At 36.4% G+C, this 21,715-nt stretch overlaps 1 protein-coding gene across 1 annotated transcript in view; it reads right to left on the bottom strand.

The window, feature by feature from the left end:
• Positions 1-21,715, bottom strand: part of CDH13 (cadherin 13) — a 482,496-nt gene that overhangs the window by 272,476 nt on the left and 188,305 nt on the right. The window contains exon 4 of the mRNA XM_032195360.1: positions 16,654-16,770. Coding sequence (XP_032051251.1) covers positions 16,654-16,770 — 117 coding nt within the window. The remainder of the gene's footprint in view (positions 1-16,653; positions 16,771-21,715) is intronic.

The raw sequence follows: 21,715 nt of genomic DNA, 5'->3' as shown, positions 1-21,715 counted from the left end.
AAGAGCACAGAATGTTTTGAAACTGATATTTAGAAAGAACAGTCAATTCTTTTCAATTATAAATCATTCATTTTAACTTCAGCCAAAGAAATCAATAGGCAAGAAAACAGAACTCTTGTCAATTAGGACTACTTCACTAGATCTATCATTTTGGCATATCTTAGCAATTTTCAGTCGGCAACACAGTGTATCAGCATTAAACCAAATTTGCAGACCAGTTGGACAATTTAAACGTGACATGATGTTCAGAAATTTAATCCTGTAAAACCCTCAATTTAAACAGTTAAGACAAGGGATAGATCCTCATTAGAACCAAAGGTCTGAGGAGTGATCAGTCATTTGCTTGCACTATTGTCTTGTTACAGTTTTGATATTTTACTCCAAAACGCAGGAACCATAAGTGTTTTAAAACTTGACCTTTAGCATTCCTGTCTACCATATAGTAATGAAAAAACTGCTAGCATACAATGGTATTTAGCTGATGTCAGACATCATATTCTGTATACTTAAATTGTTACCTATTGCGGCAGTATATTTCACTGAAACATATGTATGTATATATATATATATTACAGTCCTCTCATTCATAACACACAGCATCTGCTTGCCCCTCGCCTCTCTGAGTAATAGCACATTGTAGAGGAAGAAGTGGAACTGAAGCCTTAAATCATCCAACTGAAAAGCCAAGCTTCAAATGACCCTAAACTCCAGGGTCAACTCCTGCATGCGTTATGGGTAACTCATTAGGACAATTTTACCTAAAGGCACTATATATGTCAGCGTGACATCATAGGTATAAATAGCAGTAGGAACCAAATTAAATTACAGTAGCCTTAAATAGGAAAGCACTTTTCTCCCAACTAAGTCATAGTAAACACTATGGACTTCCTTCTAAGTGATTCTAGAAACCACACAGCATTCAGCAGCATCTAGAACTTTTCAACAGGTTTTTGGTGGACTTCTCAAGGAGTTATACTAGGTGCAAGTTGCAGTGGTTCTTACCAGCTATTGCATTTTTCTACCTATTTCAATAATCAGACATTATAATCTTTTCTTTTACATTACAGTAGAGCTGGAGGTGCCCAAATGCTCACAAAACATCAGAAGAAGTAACTGTTTAACTCCACTCTCTAACTGCAGATTATACACCTTCACGGTGAAGGAAATGAGGCACCTAAATTTCACTGACAATGTGTGCCTCAGTAACTTAAATCTCATTGCTTTCAGAAATAGCTTTTTATTTCTAACATTGCCTACATACTTTGGAAATGTGGAATGACTCTATAAATAATAAAGCAATATTTGAACACAAATAATGAGTCAGACATTCCTCACCCTTTCTCTCTGCTTTCTCGATACATTTGCGTGATAGAAATTGTTTTTAGAACAAAAGCTTAAACTTGAGATGGCTTGTGAGAATATAGAACAGCAAAGGAGGCACTTGTACAGCCACTCAAATCTTTTTTGCAGACTGTTATCTGCAAAAAGAGCAGTAAAATAAAATGTAATTCAAAGACTGATCATGCATACTGCATTATTCAAGAATGGTCATGGGTCAGCTCATATAATTGGTGATAATGACCAATAACATGCTGTACCAACAGCAGAGCAAAAACAATCAGGTATAATAGCAACAAGAATACCCTTTATTTTTGGCATCCACAAGATCTTGTTACATTATATATTACAGTACCACAATCTTTGAAAAAAATCAGGGATTTTTATTATTATTTGGTATTTTCATTCTATCCATGACCTGGTAGTCTATGGAAGTTCCTTAGTTCTTCAGCAGGAAAAAAAAAATATATATATATATATTATTCTTAGTGTGTTTCCTCCACACTATCTCAAATCCTAGAATACTATCATATTTATCCTTAGTTATTTATTTTCCAGCATGTCCTGTTCTATTTCAGCTCCTGATTTTTTACCCCTGATTATCTGCATTGTCCTTCCCAGAAGCTTAAGTCTACTGAACCCTTCTTAAGGCTGCATGAGAAGAACACAAAATTAATCTATTTGTCCTCTGGTCACTATTAAGGATTGAGCTGACATTTTCAGAGAGCAATCCACAATGGTTACAGAATTGCTCCCAAATTTTTTATGAACTTAATCTGAAGTTATCAATAAAGACGATCGTTCAGTACTGTTAAATCCTTCTGCAGATCTTCCTTTTGTTGTTGTTGTTGTTGTTTTTCCTTGTTTATTCTACACCCATTTATTTATTTTGACACTTCAGTCTGACATGCTCCTTCAGAGTCCTGTCCACTTCTTTCACGGAGAATATCTGCAGTGTGACACAGCCTTCCCTTGCAGGGAACACTAAAATGTTTTTGCTGGTAGTTTATTCAGCTTTAGGAATCATTTCACAAAACTATGCTTACTCTCCCATTTTAACAGGACTTTTACTTTTCAAGGGATGTTGGGATTTTGAGAAACTCTCCTACAGTCTTTCTGAATAACCAAAGGAAGGACATTTGTTTATGTTAACTTCTGGTCAAAAATTTATAAAAAAAAAAAAAAAAAAAAAAAAAAAATCTCCTGATATTAAATTTATGACTGAAACCATATACTGCTACTTAATCATTTTCAATTAAATAATTTCTCCAGCCTTTCTACTCCTTACTTTCTTACTTTCAAAGTTACTGCAAAAGGGTTCACATGGTTCATGACATAAGCAGCAGGGAGCCCCTGCTTGAGAAAATGAAGGACAAAAAAATGGCAGCCTCAGTGCATTTTGCCTCTAGCCCTTGATTTAATAAGCTGAGAGGAAAATTTCAGTCTAATTCCAAAAATATAATTAACACTGACAGTCTAATAAGAATTTTAGAAAACTGTTCTTTTGAAAAGCATGTGAAGAACAAATTATTTCTGGCTCTTACTTCTGCTGCAAGTAAATATTGCACTAGAATTCAGAAACATAGTATTGTACACATCTTCATCTGATATAAATTACATACAGAAATTATGATTGGTGAATTTGCTTAATTGGTTCCCAAAATTAAAAGACTGCTTGGGATTGGAAAGTTTTCTACATAATGAAATACGGTCAAAGTCTACTTGCTTGTCAATGAAAAAATGAGCTGGAGGATGCATCAGCAGCTAACATGTTCAGAGCTCAGAGCAGGTGACTGTGAACTACACCTGTATCTTTTCATCTGCAAGTTTTCAAATCACCAAACTTTGTGGAATCTTACTTTAAAAAATAAAAATAATTAAAAAAATAAAAAATAAACAACCCAACTCAGTCAATATTCTTCTACTTAAAAAGTGTATCCTTCTTCATCAGTCATCCCCTGAAGGAAACAATATGCCCATTTTTTAAGATTTCTCATTAACAATTATTATTTTTTTTTCCCAAAGCGTTATTGACTGTATCATGATTAGGTGCTTTTTTTTTTTTTCTTTTCTGAAGGAGATAACATTAAATAATAATTACTGTAAGGTCCTCACATATATATATATAAATTGCTAAAATTCAGTAATAGCACTATATTCTTTTTTCAAAAAAATTAATAATCCACATATAATAGATTCTATTAATTCAAATTAATTTTCATGTTCCAGTGACCCTTAGCAAATTCACACTAGAAAGCCCAACAGCACAGTATTAATGGCGAAGTTGATTTATTATGTTTTCCTATTTACACAATTTCAGCATGCTCTGTATCGTTCATTAATTTTTATTGGTGATAAAATTCACATAGATCTGTAAAGTTTTTCCCTTACATAGTCTGTGAACTCCTCATCGCATTGGTCTTTGAATGAGCCTGATGTAACCATTAATCCAACCCACAATAGCTCTTCGGTAACATTTAAGGGCTTATGTGTCAAGTAGAAAAGAATCTGTTTAAGAATGGCAAAACACCTGCTTTTATTATTCTGGTGTCCTAAAAAAAAAAAAAAACAAAAAAACACCATACTACTTAGGTGATCAAACTATCTCATCCCTTTTAAGCTTATTGCGTAGTTTCAAACTTGACAATAAATAAATAAATAAAAATCCAAAGTTCCTAAAAGTTCTATGAAAATTACAGCCACTTACATGACAAAAAGACATGCTAACAGCTGTAAAGACAAAAGAAGAGTTTTTGTTTTGCACATGCATATTCATTGGCCAGTCTGGCTAGGTGTAGCTCCAGGATGTGCTTTCTCTCACCCAGTTTGAAATGACAGAAAGTAGAAAATAACACCAGTGGTGCTGTGGGATGACTTAGGGTCATTGTGCTTGAGGTGTTATCATGGGTAAGAGGACCTGGGTTTATTGCAGGAAATGAATATTTGCAGGAAACCAGCCTTTACTGCTTCAACTGTTCATGAAAATACTTGTCATATATTGTACATCAGGTCTGGACATGAATTTGTTAAATTAATATAGCCCCTGAATTCAACTTGCATCCACATAAAGCTATATCCACATTTCCTCTTCTTTTTGCAAATCTAATAAGTAAAAAATACATTAAGACACATGTTATTGGATTACAGGGATCACTACTACTTTCAATTTCTGGACATCATTGTTGTACAGACTTTTATTACCAAAATCCATTCCCATCTCCAGCAAGTTCAAATGAAAATATAAGTTCAATAATTTATTCCATGTGTTGTAGAAATGAAAAGCAGAACTTCTGAAGCAGTGTGAAAATACTTATGATACAGAAAAGATAGACAAATTTAAACCTTGATTAAAATAACATTTTCCAAAGGTACTTTAACAATATTTCCTATAAATATGATTAAAGCAAAACTGCAGTTTATTGCTTCCAACAAGCTTGCCTTCTCCCTACAGTCTCCCAAGATGATTGCCCTGACCAAAAGTCCTTTCCACCTACATGGGAGTTGCTAGTTGCACCATTCTTAAGGTCAGACATCGTTGTACAATGATACAGAAAAGCACTTGGTATGCGTTGAACAAATTGTCACTCCGTTGGAAGCACTGACTGGTAAAGGCAAGCTTATAAAGCCTGAGCATCTCAGCTTAAACTGCAATTTACACTAGATGAAATTGTTAATGTGTTTGCAAAACCTGCAATTGTTTTAAGAGATATTTCAATTCTTAGTTAGCATTTGTATAAATAATCCATTTCATTCAGCTGTTCTTCAGAAATATGAGAAAGGAGTAGAATAGAATCTGGAGGAACAACAATGCTAATGATACTTGTTGGCATAAGAGCAGACGAAAGTGATACACTTTCCTATAGAATTAATGTGTTCAGAGCAGCATTTTATAGATGAAAACTGGGCAAAAGAGCACATACAAAACAAATAGCATTGACCAAGAAGAAAGTACATCAGAGCCTGAGTGTGTGTGTGTGCCTGTACTCATTTGTTGCTATGCATTTCTGAGTATGTATGTGCATATAAATCTAAAATGGAGAGCTTGATTCCTGTATTTAAATTCTAAATATAGAATTTCCAGCAATTACATGACTTCATAAACAGTCTCAGAAAACTTAAAGAATATGATAGTAAAACAAAAATCAATGCTCTTTCTAATCTAATTAAAGAATATTGGAAAGCAGGTTAATCCATAAGTACAGTTGACTGAATTTTCATTTGCTTTTGTTTAAGCAATGTTTCAATGGCAGAAAGTAATTTTTCCCATTTTGACTGATTTTTAAGAAAGTAAAGTGGTCAGACTAGAATATTCTTTTCAAAAGATGGGCAAAAGGAAATTGAAGATTTTAATTCAACAATGGATTGGTGATTACAATGAAGTAATTCATGCTTTTTATGTATTTGACCCTGAAAGAAAAATAGGTCAATAGAGCAGAGCAACATTTACTTCAAAATGACATATTATTAACCATGATAAAAGACATCAGCTAGTCTTTAAATAAGGTAAGGGAAAAAAAAGTTTGCTCATTACACACTTAAAGCTACAAAGATACAAAAGTCATTTCATCCCTGTACGCTATAAATGACAGTTCATTTCTCAATTTCACAAATAGGGTTGCAAGCTAAGTGATAAAGCTGATTAAACAGAAAGGTTAAAAAAGAAAGTTCCATTTAGAGGGCAGCTGGGAAAGAGTAAAAAAAAGTCTTGGGAAGGAATAGGAAAAATGTTTATTGAACTGAAATATACCTGCCATCATATATATCAGCATCACACTCTTTCACCTACCATATTGATCTGTTTCTATGCAGCAGTATAAATGTGAGAGAAAAACATGCAATTGAAAAATTGTCTATGTGTAATATATCCAAGAGCAAAACAAGAGGTTACAATTAGTCATCACTGAAGAGATCCAGCAGTTAGTCAGAGGGAAGAAAATGACTACTGTTGTGTGTGTGACAGCTGTTTACTCCACCTTACATGAGCCATATGCAATGCATATTGTTTTTCCTTCTGGAAATACTTTACCAGTCATCTTTCCTAATGCCACTTTAACAACCCACATGTAGTAATATCAAATTTGTCAACAGTCCAGTCTACAAAATGTCTTTTATAAAGTCTTTCCTTAATGCAAGTACTAAGGATGACAGTATGATAGTCTTAAGTTTGTAGGTTGCCAGGGATAAGTTTTCTTCCTAAAATTTAATTCATGCAGATATTGCTCTGTATTCGACTATTGACTTACTAGTTGCATAATAGGAAACCAAAGAAATAACTTGGAATGAAACAGGAAAATGATTGGATAGAGAAAGAACAGTACTCAGGTAACAAGCTGATCACATCCTAAGCTGTCTGGAAATTCACAGCTATCAAATATAATTCTGTAATTCTCTGAAATATCTTTACTGATTTACAGGAAGCTCCATGGCACTGCTCTCTCTACTGACTTCTGTATTCTGCAGAACTCACCTCCTTGCTAGTAATATATATTAACACAGCACACTGCTATGTAATGCTGGTTAAGTCTGTTTGTTTTACTCCTTAAAAGGAAACATTACTATAAGTGGATTTGAAGGGAGCAATTTTACAAATTAAAGGTACCAAGCAAACAGAAATCCTTACTCAGAAGATTAACTTACTAAGAAATAACTTACTCAGCATCCCCACATGGGGCTTTCTGGCTGCTCCCTGTTCAAGGTGTGCTCAGTAAAACCTCGTACAGAATCACACCCTAAACACGAGCATTAAAACACAAATCTGAGAATTTATTTGAGTCAAGAAAGTTAGAAAGGGGATGGATTTTTGAGTCTCGAGAAAGCGTATTTTGTTTTTGTAAAGAAGAGTATAATTACCCATTTAAGGAAAAAAAAAATATGGAAAGGCATGTAATATTGGGCATCATTAAAATCATTGGGCAGAGATGAAATAGCCGTTGTATTTAAAAACAATCCAAACACATTTTCCTTAAAAGTGAATCTAAAATTCAGTTAATGTATGAATGAAAAATTAGTTGTCAGTGTTTTATTTTATCTCAGTTATTTTACATAGGTAATTTACAGGCAAGGACTGACTTTTTTCCCCTCTATCTTCATCTGCAACACAGTTTAAGGTATCAACTTCAGAGATCAAAGTTAACACAAACAATGTGACAGTTAAACTGTAGTATACTTCGCTGAACAGCTTCAGAGAATAAATTCTCCTCTCTTTGGTGCTCTACTTAAGGTCATTAGCATGATTTATTACAGAGCAGGAAATTAGGTACTGGATATTTCAATATTGGGTAGAAAGTGTAATTCCATCGTTGCCATAGAACTGCTATATCTCCAACAAACTTGTAACCATAGTAACTAGATTAGAAAGCATCCCTCAAATAGTTAAAAATTCTTTTATCCATATCAACGACACCAAACACTGCAAAATGATGGTAAATTCTTATTATTTTCCAGTTTTCCAATGCATCTGCTGCTCAAGTTTGACTCTTCTAAAATTTCTTAAGTAAACAAGGGAAGTTTGAAGAGAGACCTTTCAGAAAACTAGATAAATTTGAAGTGCTGTTTTCACGTAATGATTTGTTGGGATATCAAATACATATCCTTTAAAGAAAATTAATTTACTGTAGCTTAATAATTCATGAACTTGCATCAAAAGCCCTTTAATTTAATGGACTGCTGTTTGTTCATTTACATTCATTGCTGAGGTAGGCTGATATTTTTCCACGAAGTACAAAAGTGTGCTATCCCTTCAAGAAAGCCACAATCGTCATCTCCAATGGTCCATTTTGGTCCAGCTCAGCAGCTCAACTGTTACACATTTCCTCCAGTTCTAGTGTTCTTGAAAACCTCTTGCTATCTGTTTTTTCATGACCTTAAGCAGGCATATTATACAATTTTGACTGTATATTTATCAAACTTTGTATTCTCCTACTTAGAACACTGGTGAAAATTAATTCTTCCATGGGGACCAGAAGCTTTTTTCCTGATCTTCAGCCAAAATTGTACATCTATTTGCTATTATGCCAGTATTTTCCTTTGCCTTAAAACACTACCATCACTCTAAATATAAATAAAACACTCACTGTACTAAGCTGAACAAACTTATCTCAGATGTATATATTTCTGCCCAATCTAATTATACTAGTAACATAACTGGATATTTTTCCTCTAATTTTAATCTTTTTCCTAGCTGGAAGTTTATTTATTAAGACTGACTTTATTACCTAAGAGCTGTTCACTGATATCAGATTTTTTCCCCTTTTCTGCGCAACTTTCTTCCACTCTGTTTGCTGCTAGTTTATGGATCCTCATCTGTGGATGTGTCTTTTCCTGCGCAGATTGATAGACACATTTCTTCTGTACACTTTAGAAGATTGTTCTCCTTATGTGCCATCAAACCTTGATGTAAGAAGCCAGAACAATTTGTACCTGAGCAATTCCACTCTCTGAAAGAGGCCCTCACCCTGCAATGCTTCCCCGGAGTCAATCATTCCAGCATCTCCCTGATGGCACTGCTTTTTCAGCTGTCACATCCTAAATATTCTTGCCTCCTGGAGAAGGCAGAATTCTTGGTGATAACCACCTCCCCTTTTCTGAGCATACTCTTTGGCACAGTCTGATCATTTAGATCTGATGTGGCAATCATTTGAACACAGCAAAATGGACATAATTTGAACACAACAGAAGTCCAGTGGATTTTTCCTACACAGCTCAGACCAACTTCTAGATCTATAGTAGGGAATGCATTCTCTTGTTTCTGCATCATTTTTTGTAACTGATAAAGATTCAGAAAAAGAACTGATACTTGGAGTTTACCAGCTGGGGTGTTGGTAAGGAATCACACAGATTTCTCTTGGTGTTGGAAAGGCATTTAGGGGCATCTCTGTTCTGCACATTATTCTGTTCTCTGTCAGTGTACACCATTACCTTTCAGACCTGGACAACAATCCTAGCTATCTCCTTTCCCTCACTATCCCTGCCTCATCCCCCATTTTCTGCCTAATCTGCCTGTAAAAAAAATCCTCTTCTTAATTCAGCTCTTATTTCACTGGCTGATCTTGTTCCCTGTTGTCTTTTACATGTCCTTCTGTAATCTACGATACGTCTCTCTAGGTTTTCTTCAAAGATTTGTAGATCACGATAATCTCTCCCTTGTCACTTCTATCACCTTCTTTTCAAACTTTTGACTCAAGTTTGGCATTTTTTCCAGCTTCATCTTTAGTACTTAACACTTCTCTTCTGTGAGGCATATAATTTATCATATACAAAAAGCCTCAATCAGATATCCACTCAGAAATAATAAGCTTCCAGCAGCTTTTCCATCCAGTTATCTTCAGTTTCCTCTCCTCTTCAGGTTTTTCTATTGCTGCATTAACAGACAAGCTGTGTTTTCACTTGCCTTAAATTCACAAATTGGAGGAGGAAAAAAAGAAAAAAAAAAAAAGGAAAAAAAAAAGAACACAACTCCTCGTAGATATTAAGAGATTTCTCTTCTGTTTGATTGCCTGCATTACCTTTTTCTTGAGCTTATGACAGTTCTGCCATCTAATTGTCATTTGGCAGCTATCCGTCCATTAGCACAGATGAAAAGCAGGGAGTATATATACACTCTCTGATATTAAGCATCTGAACAGTCCTGCCTCACCCCCTTTGTCTTCTAAAAGACAAAACAAACAGCCAAGCAAATAAGAAACACATTTTCTTACTGGCAAAACCCAAAGTTTTGCATTTTCTTTGTTCAGAAATTGTTTGCTAGAGAATCTCCAGGGTTCTTCTCTGTTGTTTTCCAGCCTTCACTGACCATTAAAAGTCCAGCCAATTTTTGCCAGCCCACTCATGGCTTCCATATCTTTTGTTAAAATAATTAAAATACTCATTATAATGAAGGGCATTCCTTTAAATTAAAGAACAGAATCACGGATTCATGATATATCAATCAATAAATCCATAGCAAATCATTCTGGGCTTATTAACACTCTCACTTTGCAGATGCCCTTCTCTCCAAAGATCTGTGTGAAGAGCTGGAACATGCCAACTGTCCTCACAATTACCTTCTGGCACTTTGAGCTCTGTGTTAGTGCAAAGATTAAACTTCAAAAAGGACCATCATGCAGTTCATCATCACAGTTAAAGTGTGTCTGGAGAGTGTCATCAAACAGATGCATAGAACCACCACTCTTAAGTTAATTGTAGAATACAATTAGTATTATTTAGTGCACTCACAAATAACCTATCACCATAATTAAGGATAATCCTGCACCCCACTGTTTTGTACTTCATTTGACTTGATGTGGACAAATAAACCGGAAGAGTAACATATGGAGAGAGACTAAAAATTGAATATCATATCCCTCTGCTTTATCAGCAAGAGCTAAACCAAACACATCAATAACAGTCAACAGTTGTAGCCTGGGCCATCTGGACACAGAAACCCATGTTACCAAGACTGTATTAAAATATTTTAATCTCCCTGTTCTCCCTCAAGAATGAAGAATAATATGAAGTTCAGATTTTGCTAAAACCTGAGATTTCTTTACCTATGAGCACAGCACATCTATGATAGTTTTTAACCTAATAGATACCCTAACCAACCTTATGCCTAAGTGGATATGATAGAAAGCCCGTAACAGCAAAGAAAACAGCCTCTACACTTGAATTTCCTTGTTATGCCAAGTACTTATTTGAACTTTTTAAATTAAAACAATCCAATTTTCCACTTGTCCAGTGCAATATCTCCTTCCTGAGTTATTTCACTAAATCCTAATGAATAAGGTCCTCTGAAATCACCATGATTTTCTTTTTTATGCTATTGTTTCCTAATTATGAAATATATACTTTTTCTCCCCCTGCTCTTCTATTTTTGCACATCTGCCCTGCACCCAGCCAAGTGCTAATAAGCAGCTCAACTGCTGGCAGCTGCTGCAATCACTTCCAAACAACCTTATGCATTTTCAGGCAACACAATTTTAGCATGAGTTAGGAAATAGAAGGCAGCCAGGACAGAGGAATAAATTAGATTGGTAATTTTCCGAAATAAATGGAAGAAAGAGAAAACAGTCAGGGTGCAACTGGAAACCTAACTTTTATGTGGACATCCAAACTGCACCACAAGAATCAAACAGAACTACTCATATCTGAAATTATCACTATCCTGACTAAATAAAGTGTGGGAAAGCTTTTATTTTCTGATGAGCAGAAAGTGTAACAAAGATAAGAACAAAACAAATGTCGTAATTGTTTTTCACACAGCAAAGTGTATAGTTATTCCCTCCACCCCAACACATTATTGCATTAGAATTCTTAGTTCCTAAATGTGTTTATTGCTATGTCTTATCACCTGAAGAATTTCATATTTCCAGAAGATACATTCCTTTAAATGTTTAAGTCAGAAATAAGCCTGACATGTTAAATACGTTCACGCCATTCCAATTAGAAATTACAGTGGCATGTTGCACTTCAATCTCACAACAGGTGGAGCAATATGAAGATCCAACGTTACATCACTGGAAATGCCACACAGAGCTGCTCCAGACCCTGAAACAGTGCTGACATCTCCTGCACCCAGGGACCTTCTGACCCTCTAGCAGGTGATGGAGCCTCCAGGCATATTTGGATACCTGCCACTATGTTACCATAAGGAAAGAATGCAAAACATCTGTTATCCTTTTTTTGTAGTCTCTCTCAGACACCAGACATGGCAGAAAGCAATTTTCTGAAATAGAAATTATTCTGAAAATGGCTGCATTGAGTTGGAACTAATTCATTTTTCCTCACTATAACGCTTGACCAACTGAGTCAGCTGTGTTCGTCCTTACAGGAAGCAAGTTCAATATACATGTACGTTTTTATTATAGCCAAACTGTATATTCCTTCTCTAAATTTTACTCTTTAGTTTCCCTTTGAGATTTTGCCAATGGAGATGGAGACATAGCAATATGGGTTATGAAAATACAATACATATATACAGTATTTATGTCTGTAAACTTATGGGTTGCTCTGTATCCTATAGCTCATACAAACAGGGTGCCTGACTATGTCTGAATAAAACATGAAATGCCCCGCAGTGCATACTGAAACAAAATTTTGCTGAAGTTTGGAAGCGTTTGTTTAAATGCTACAAACTTCCTTAGGTACAGTCCTTTTCATAAACCTCTATATTTTGTATATATATATATATATATATATATATATATGAGAGGCTAAGCGGTACAGAAAGAACAGGGTTCTCATAGAAAAATTGTCACAGTTCAGCTTGAGTTGACCCTGGCTCCTGGCTGAGTCAACCATGGCTCACAGGAATTTGAGCATGAACCCCCGTCACGGTGGAGCTCAGAAGGACATTGTTCACTGCCTTGGACAGACGAGGTGAGCCCCTGAGGTGTGAGAATTTTCCATTCCCTTCACAGCAAGCCTACACAAATCCTCAGCCCTGACTGCTGGCAGTTACATGACAAAAGTATGGTCCAGAATGTGCTTTTTCTTCCCTTTCATTTTTTAAATTCTATCATAACATGCAAATTAGCCTAGTTAGAAGCTTGGGATCAGCATTCTTTGTTAGTTTTCTCTTCCTCCAAGCACTACAGAAACCATAGCTAAAAAATATGCCTGCAATGTCCCCTTCACAGTGCTTACAACAGAATAGAGAGACAGAAATTTCAAGAGAAATTCATACACATCAGTAGCTATAATTCATCAGCCCATGCAGTACCTTGTTGAGGCTTCTAATGGCAAGCCCCAAAATAATGTGGAAGAGGGAAGTAATTGTGATTCTTTTGCCTCACAGGAGTGTGCAGAATTCTTGTAAATTCATGAAGCTACATACAATTCACAATAAACACCTAAAGTTAAATGAGAAAGATGATCAACCTTTTCTGCAAGTTGTGGCTGAAATGAGTACATGAATTGGGTGTCTAAGGTTCTCTAGACTACTACAGACTTCATCGTGCAGCTTATAAAAGCAATTATTTTAGGTCTTTATTTTCAGCATTGACTTCTACTGAATTTTTTATTTAAGGAACAATAGACTGTCTTTCCTACCATCAGTATGTCTGAGACTCTAAACCTTTTTATTTATGCTTTATTAAGCATTCAGTTGCAAATTACTGCAGTTGACCTAGAATGTTTTATTCCCTTATTTTAAATATCTCTGAAAGTTTTGTCTCACTCATCACTTATTCACTCTATGTTACTCCTTGCAACAGACTATAGCCAAAATAGTCATCTAGATACCTAAATTGGAAATATACTGGGGAAAAAAAAAAAAAAAAATATATATATATATATATATATATATGTATGTAAAGACTTTTTAAATTGATGACAGCTCAAAGTATTTCAAGGTGCTGATCATTTGCAGTTCCTATAATTTAAACATCAGTTGAGAATAGGTGTCTCAGGGCCTTTGAAAAACAGACTGCCAGATGCTTTTATACTTCTGTGTTTGTACCTCATCTACCGCATCTAACGTGTGATCCCTAACTAGCATTTCAAGAATGATAACAAATAAAGATGACAAGATGCTAGGAATACATTTAAGTACAAACAATATCAGATTCATCTCATTCTGTTTAAGGAACCTCCATTACCAGGACTATCATCCTAAACTACTAATAAAAATACTTAATGGAGGCAATTCTAGAGGCAACTCAGACCACTTGAGATCTAAAACTTTAAAGTAATCACAGGCAGTAGGGGAAGAAGGAGAGTGAAGGGGAAAAATAATCAATAAGAAAAACAAAAATGACTGCAGATCTGTGTATAAGTAATCTTCTAATTCTCTCACTCCTTTAAAACTGTGCAACAGAAATCTTAAAAATTAACTATTTATCACTAGTATATTAAACAACAATATCAAGTTATTGATCATTAATTCTCAAACACTGAAACATGAAGGGAAAAGTTGAGAAATATCTTTAAATAAATTATTCAGAGTGAAAGGGGAGAAAAAATCTTCAGAGATTATTCTTTCTTTGTACTGAACGGAAAACAATCTTTTCTAATTATTCAAGTAACTGATTAGGTACCAGCTAGGAAGATTACACATTCCAGAGAAAAATTTTGCCCTCAATCTGTGCATATAGCTCTAGTAATCCCACTGGTAGGAATTGCGAACATACTCTACAGCTATATAGGCCATTATGCCATTGTCACACCTACTAAAATCAGAGCAATGCATAGGATTCCTGTTTCAGAATTGCCATTGTGCAAAATATATTAATATAATTACAACTTATGTTGCCTAAGTAGCCATTTTAATAGTTATTTTCTTTTTCAATTTGAATGATTTTGTATTCTAGCTGTATATCTGAAGTTCTGGAAAAGGGGTTCACAGAATCACGGAATCGTCTCGGTTGGAAGAGACCTTCAAGATCACCTAGTCCAACCTCTGACCTAACACTAACCAGTCCTCCACTAAACCATCTCTAAAACATCACTCCACTAAACCAAGCTCTACATCTAAACGTCTTTTAAAGACCTCCAGGGATGGTGACTCAACCACTTCCCTGGGCAGACCATTCCAATGCCTAACAACCCTTTCGGTAAAGAGGTATTTCCTAATATCCAACCTAAACCTCCCGTGGAGCAACTTTAGCCCATTTTCCCTCAACCTGTCCTGCCAGGCATGTGGGAGAACAGACCAACCCCCACCTCGCTACAACCTCCTTTAAGGTACCTATAGAGAGGTACCCTGAGCCTCCTTTTCTCCAGGCTGAACAATCCCAGCTCCCTCAGCCAATCCTTGTAAGACTTGTTCTCCAGGCCCCTCACCAGCTTCGTTGCCCTTCTCTGGAATCTCTTGTGCACCTCCACATCCTTCTTGTAGTGAGGGGCCCAAAACTGAACACAGTACTTGAGGTGAAGCCTCACCAGAGCCAAGTACAGGGGGACAACCACTTCCCTAGACCTGCTGGCCACACTGCTTCTTATAGAAGCCAGGATGCTGTTGGTCTTCTTGGCCACCTGAGCACACTGCTGGCTCATATTCAGCCGACTATCAACCAGTGCTCCCAGATTCTTTGCCAGGCAGCTTTCCAACCACTCATCTCCCAGCCTTTAGCTCTGCTTGGGGTTGTTGTGCCCCAGGTACAGGACCCAGCACTTGGCCTTGTAGAACTTCATACAGTTGGCCTCAGCCCATCGGTGCAGCCTATCCAGATCCTCCTGCAGAGCTTTCCTACCCTTGAGCAGATTGACACACACACCTAACTTGGTGTCATCTGCAAACTTACTGAGGGTGCACTCGATCCCCTCATCCAGATCGTTGATAAAGAGGACTGGCCCCAGTACTGAGCCCTGGGGGACACCACTAGTGACCGGCCTCCAGCTGGATTTGACTTCATTCACCACGATTCTTTGGGCCCCGCTATCCAGCCAGTTTTTAACCCAGTGAAGCGTGCGCCAGTCCAAGCCGTGAGCAGTCAGTTTCTTGAGGAGAATGTTGTGGGGAATGGTGTCAAAGGCCTTACTAAAGTCAAGGTAGGCCACATCCACAGCCTTTCCCTCATCCACCAAGCACGTCACTTTATCATCAAAGGAGAACAGGGTCGTCAAGCAGGACCTGCCTTTCATAAACCCATGCTGACTGGGCCTGATCGCCCTGCAACTGCCACATAATGACACACAAGATAATCTGCTCCATGAGCTTCCCTGGCACCGAGGTCAAACTAACAGGCCAATAGTTCCCTGGGTCTACCCTCCGGCCCTTCTTGTAGATGGGTGTCACATTTTCTAGCCACCAAACGTGTTGTTGGAACTCTCATTCATAAAACCTTCCTGCAGACACAAGAGAAACTTTCCTCTTTTTCAGACCTTTGCAAACAAACAAACAAACAAACAAAACAAAACAAAAAGCACAAACAAACAAACAAAAAAATCAAACTGAAAATGTCTGCAAAAACTTGCTTAGTCTTTGGATGCTAGAAATGAATTTAAGGACATGAACTTAGGACATTTTTCTATTTCATGACTTCTGAATTCCTACCAAGTGTTAAGAATAGACACAAGATAATCCACACTATGCAGTAGGATATTCTTCATGGCATTTCTGGCCTAGATTTCAGCCCCAGCCTCACACGTAGATACACAGTAACCTCTGTTGCAGATAGCAGTCTCAATTAATACTTTTTTACTAGAATGTATGCTATTAAGGTCTCCCATGAATACAAAGCCATGTTCACCTGTCTATACAATATCCATTCTGTTCAGCTTTAAGCTTCTTAATTTTGTCTGGGATATTACTACCAATTTGATAGGCATCACAACATTTTAAGAGAAATACATTGATTACTTAACATAAAAAATTGACTCTATTATTTGATGACTTACCTTGCCAACAGATCTGGGGAATGGTGGTCTTTGATTTTCTGGAATTAATATCGGAGTTGCCAAAATAGCCCTTTTTTGTCTTGGAATTCCAAGGTTGCTTTCTATCTTAAAAATTTTCTAAAAAAGAAAAAGACCAAGTACAATGACTTTCAAAATAGCATTTGTTATTTCCAATCCCTATATCTTCAGGTAAAATGAACATGAACTGCCATGTTCTAAATTTTATATTATGTGTTTTCCAGTGATTAGTGATAACATATCAAACTATTTAAAACTGTTGATTTATTCCACTTATGACAATAACAGTGGACAGGCCGTATTCATTTTGTATTCCTACTGACTAGTTTTAAACTTAAGTGTGTCTACCTTCCTAACAAGAGGACTGCTTAACTCATAAATCTTAGACAAGGTTTGGCTTCCCTCAAATACTTCCATACGACCTTTAAAAAGCCACACTTTAAATGTTTTAGATAATTTTTCCATTATCACATTTCAAGTCACCTCTATAGTCAGCCATTTCTCAGTCCACACTTCAGGTCAAACAGAACTTACAGGTGATTTGCTGAGACTGTCCCCAGATAGTGATCTCTCAAAAAGGACCAAAAATTTGTAAGTTAAAAAGCAATGGGCACCAAAACTCAGTGCAACACAGAATATCAGACAGTGGGTTTCTTTTACATAGTGAAAACTTCATGCTACTGTATCTGAAAGAACAGTAATAGAAGTGGTTTATACACAAGCCTGCTCTTTTCCCATTGCATTTTCTGAGGTATTTAGTTCCAGCTGAGCTTCAGGCAATTCAGCACGTTATGAGCTACACCTAACTCTTCAGAGTGGCCTCTAGCCCTTGGAAAACTCTGTCCATCACACCTCTGCCTTCCCTCCCCATCATTTCTCAGTGCACAAACTGCAGCTTTCCGGAGGCCATTTTCTTCATTTTTGCTTCATCCTCCAGCCTCCACAAACCTCTTCTCCAAGCACACTCAGCAGCTACCGAGGTCAAAGACAGCCTCTTCCCATCTCCCAGAGCTCTCACCTTGACTCAGACACCTTTCTTAAAAAAGATAATAATAAAAAAGTGCACCAATTTGTACTGTGTTGGGAATTAATTTTGAAACTGGAAAAGGTTTAGATCACTACAATTTGTTCAGGTTGTCATGACAATTTTGCAAAACAAATCATAGGGTGAAAGAAATGTCTAATTTCAATAAGGTAGTTACATCCTACCATACACTTTTCTCCCCTTTCTTAATACAATAATTTTTCAGTCAGTTCTGGAATCCAAGTTTTTGTTTTAATAGCTGCTACTTTATAACCTAAGGACAGCTTCATCTCTATGCTATATTTTTATAAAACTGCAAAGATGAATGAGGTTTCTTGATAGCATGATCTGAACATCAGTCAAGAACTCCACAGGCTGCTCTGCTGCCACCTGCATAGATGCCTTCCATCTAGTGAGTATATCACAGCCAGAACACTGATTTACATCTACTAGCTTTAGTGTGACTTTGCAAATTTGATGACAAGCAGCAGCTAGGGAAACAAGCCTACAACTGTCAGCTTTAGACACAGTAAAGTCAAAGAGCAGTGAGAACCATGCAGAGAATCCCTTCTCACGATTTTGCCAATTTTCATAACCTTTTGAGGCTCACCCTGATTTGGAGTTCCCATCTCTCCCAAAGGCTTTGCCACTTCTCTGTAATCTTTTGGTCTGAAGGTCACTTGGGTCCCTATTTTTGTCTTTCAAAAGAACTTTCCCCAATAAAAATTCATGAGAAAGTTCAAGGCAAAAACATTTGAAGTGTCAAATAAAAAGGAAAGAGCTGAATTCTGTCCAAAGGCAAATGCACAGAGCAGCTTTCAAAATCACTTACGCTATAAGCACAGCAGTTTGGCTGGCATGGATCTGTGACGCTGCTAAGGACAGGAGGAAAAATGACTACTGGTATATCTGAGAGGGAATATCAGTTCCTTAGATCAACTGCAGCAGTGCTAAAATGATCACACTTCTGACTTATGCTAACTACTACATTGATGGTTTCTCTTCAGCTCACAAAAATGTACGGGTAACCTCCCAGATGCATTGTCATTGGAAATGAGTATGACACGTATTTAGATCCTTGTATCACGTTTATTCCTATACTAGTTCATAATGTTTTCCCCATTTCTGAAGAGGGAAACAGAAGATTTTGCTTAATGCCAAGCAGATGGCAACTGATGGCTTTATCCTCAACCAGTATATACGACAGAAACCAAGAAATTTGAAAGTGCATGTGCATTTAACACCTGATTCAACAGTCAAAACACTGAAAAGATTCCCATCCAAAGGAGGATATTTTGCATACATAAGCATTTTTACTGAATTCACTTACAATTTCTTAAAGAAGCAAATCACAAGGCATATGAAATCACTCCAAAAGGAGTTGGAAGTTTTGCTTCATATCAAGCTAGAATTACAGGAGCCTCCTTTTGGCCTTTGACTGAAGTGAAGCCCACACAGTTTTCTGTGATCTTTGCTGGACCTAGCTCATCAGAGACTACAGCGTCTACCACATCTTTCTAGCATCAATGGCTCCAGACAAGTGCTTCTGTGCCTGGAGTCTGGAGTCATCAGTCTGGAGAGCCCACAAACATGGGGTTCAACCAGCACCTGAAGAGACAATGGCTGTGATGGCCGACTGCTTCGCCTACTCCTGCTGCTTTGCGCGACAAACAGAAGCCTAAGAAAGGTGTGCTTCCAAAAACATCCATCCATAAGAAAAGGTTTAAAGAAAATATATATGTCATAATAAGTATAGGCCTTTCTAAGAAGAGTGCAGCAGAAATATAAATTCCGTTTCTCTGATTGCAATTAAAAAAAAAAAAAAAAAGTGGTAGGAGAAAAATCCTCCCAGGTTCTTTATTTTCACTGTTTAATTGCCCTGTCAGGCCTATGCTGCTATTTTCCTGATTATCATCTAACTATCATTTCATTGTCCAATTCAAAATTTCATAACTAGTTTTTAGACCTATTTTTCATTTTATTAAATTCCCTTTCTAGACACGGAATCAGTACTTTTAACAGCAATAGTTCATAACTCAACAAGGCAACACTGTTCACTGATTCACTGGTAACAAATCTCAATTCCCTATTCAAGTTAAGGAAGCAACAAAGCCACCTCATTTTGCTAACATTTAGCTTAGTGAAAGGTGTCAGTATGCCCAACCTGTGATGCTACACAAGTATGAATTACAAGTATGAATTTCTTCAGCTCCCTTGAGAACTCTCCAGTCTGTTGTTTGTTTATTGATTGATTGGTTTTTTTTTTTTTTTTTTTTTTTTTTTTTTTTTTTCTCTCCCTTTCTTCTCGCAAGGGGTTCTTGGGGTCATTGCACTTCTTGAATATTTGAATGAATGGCCTAGTCACTATCCAGTAGCAGGCACCATTAGTCTTAGCAAAGAAAATTTCATTAGAACTTGTCATGGGAATAAGGTGGCTGAATACTTATCGATTCGTCACAAAAAGTGTTGGAAACATCACTGGAGTAGCAATTTGTAACCCACGATGGTGACCAGAAAAGTGGCCGAGTTTCTTGCCATTTTGTTGGTTTTATATGCTAAGCTTGATGGTATTAAATGGGATCAATCCCAAGTACTACTCCAAAAATAAACAAAAGTAAATGGGTGCTCACTGCAAACGAAATTAATCTGAAATGGCAATTGGGATGTGGTATTCAGTGGTGTATCAGACTTTCTACTAATAAGACTGCTTAAGATGACAGAAAATAAAATTGCACGCAGATCAACTTAAAAAATATTTTTATACAATTCTCAGCTGGCATTTCAGACTTGTGCTGCAATTCTTACTTAATGTCTCATAAGTTCATTATAAGTGAATTCTATCAGATTATTGTTATTATCAACAGTATTAACAGCAGAATTAATAGTTAATGATTTCTCAAATAAATACATCAAAAATATTTTCTCATATTTTTAACAATACAAAAAACTAAGAAATATGCTGAACTTTACTTGCAATTCAAAGAACAACTGCTTACCACCAGTAAATCATTAAATCAAATAAAACTGAGAATTGTTAAGGTCAATAACATATACAGAAACATCTGCTCAAAAGTAGTCTGTCCTCAATACTCATAAATGTCATGCTAAAAAAAATCACACTTTATAATTTAAAAGAACAAATACGGCCAAAATCTAGCATGCTAAGGAGATTCAGTTACCTCAGAACTTCCAGCATGGCCAGATATGACATCTGAGTAATGGAAATTGCTACGGTAACTTGATTTAAGTGGGGGGGGAGGTATTTCTACCGCTCAGATTGCTACCTAACAGCAGATCCTTAGTCTAGCCAATATACCCTTAACTTCGTAGGTGCTTCATAGTCTCAGACTACAGCTTTGCTACTGTAGATTCATTTAGCTGTGTTATATGTATTTTTATAGGATGGAAGTTACTTTATCTTCAGAGGAGTCAATAATAATAAAATTATTATTTATTTATTTTTTTAAACATTTGGTAATGTGTAAATCACAGCTATTTTAATGCTAATTTGTTCTGATGTATTTTTGTAATGCGTATGTGACAAATAATGTAAACTATCATGGAGACAAATCTGAACTTTTGTTTTATGAAATGATACATTCTATTGAACCTCTGCAGCATCTTTTGTGGTGGAAAAGCCCCATCTCTATTCAAGTATAAGTTTCATTTATCTTCACACCTGCCTTATTCTATGTCAGGGGAAAGGTTTTCTAGGATCATAATGGACTGACTGCCGTTAACTTTCCTTTCTGTACACATTAACCATAGGAGTTACCTGTTCTGAGAAAAATACAGAACTGGCAATCAAGCATTTATTTATTTATTTCAAATTAACATTCCAGACTTTTCTTGTCGTCATTTAGTGGGTGTTATTTGCATTTTGAACCATATGTGAATCACCCCCTCTTTCAGAAAATCTCATACCAGTTCCACACTGCTCATTAAATATAATGAGATACCCCTTATACACAAGCAACCAAACAAGCTCTGACTGACTGCATCTGTCAAAAACATTGCAAA

The sequence above is a fragment of the Aythya fuligula genome, chromosome 12 (assembly GCF_009819795.1).
Source record: "Aythya fuligula isolate bAytFul2 chromosome 12, bAytFul2.pri, whole genome shotgun sequence".
Lineage (NCBI taxonomy): Eukaryota > Metazoa > Chordata > Aves > Anseriformes > Anatidae > Aythya > Aythya fuligula.
This window is presented reverse-complemented; position numbering and strand designations above follow the sequence as displayed.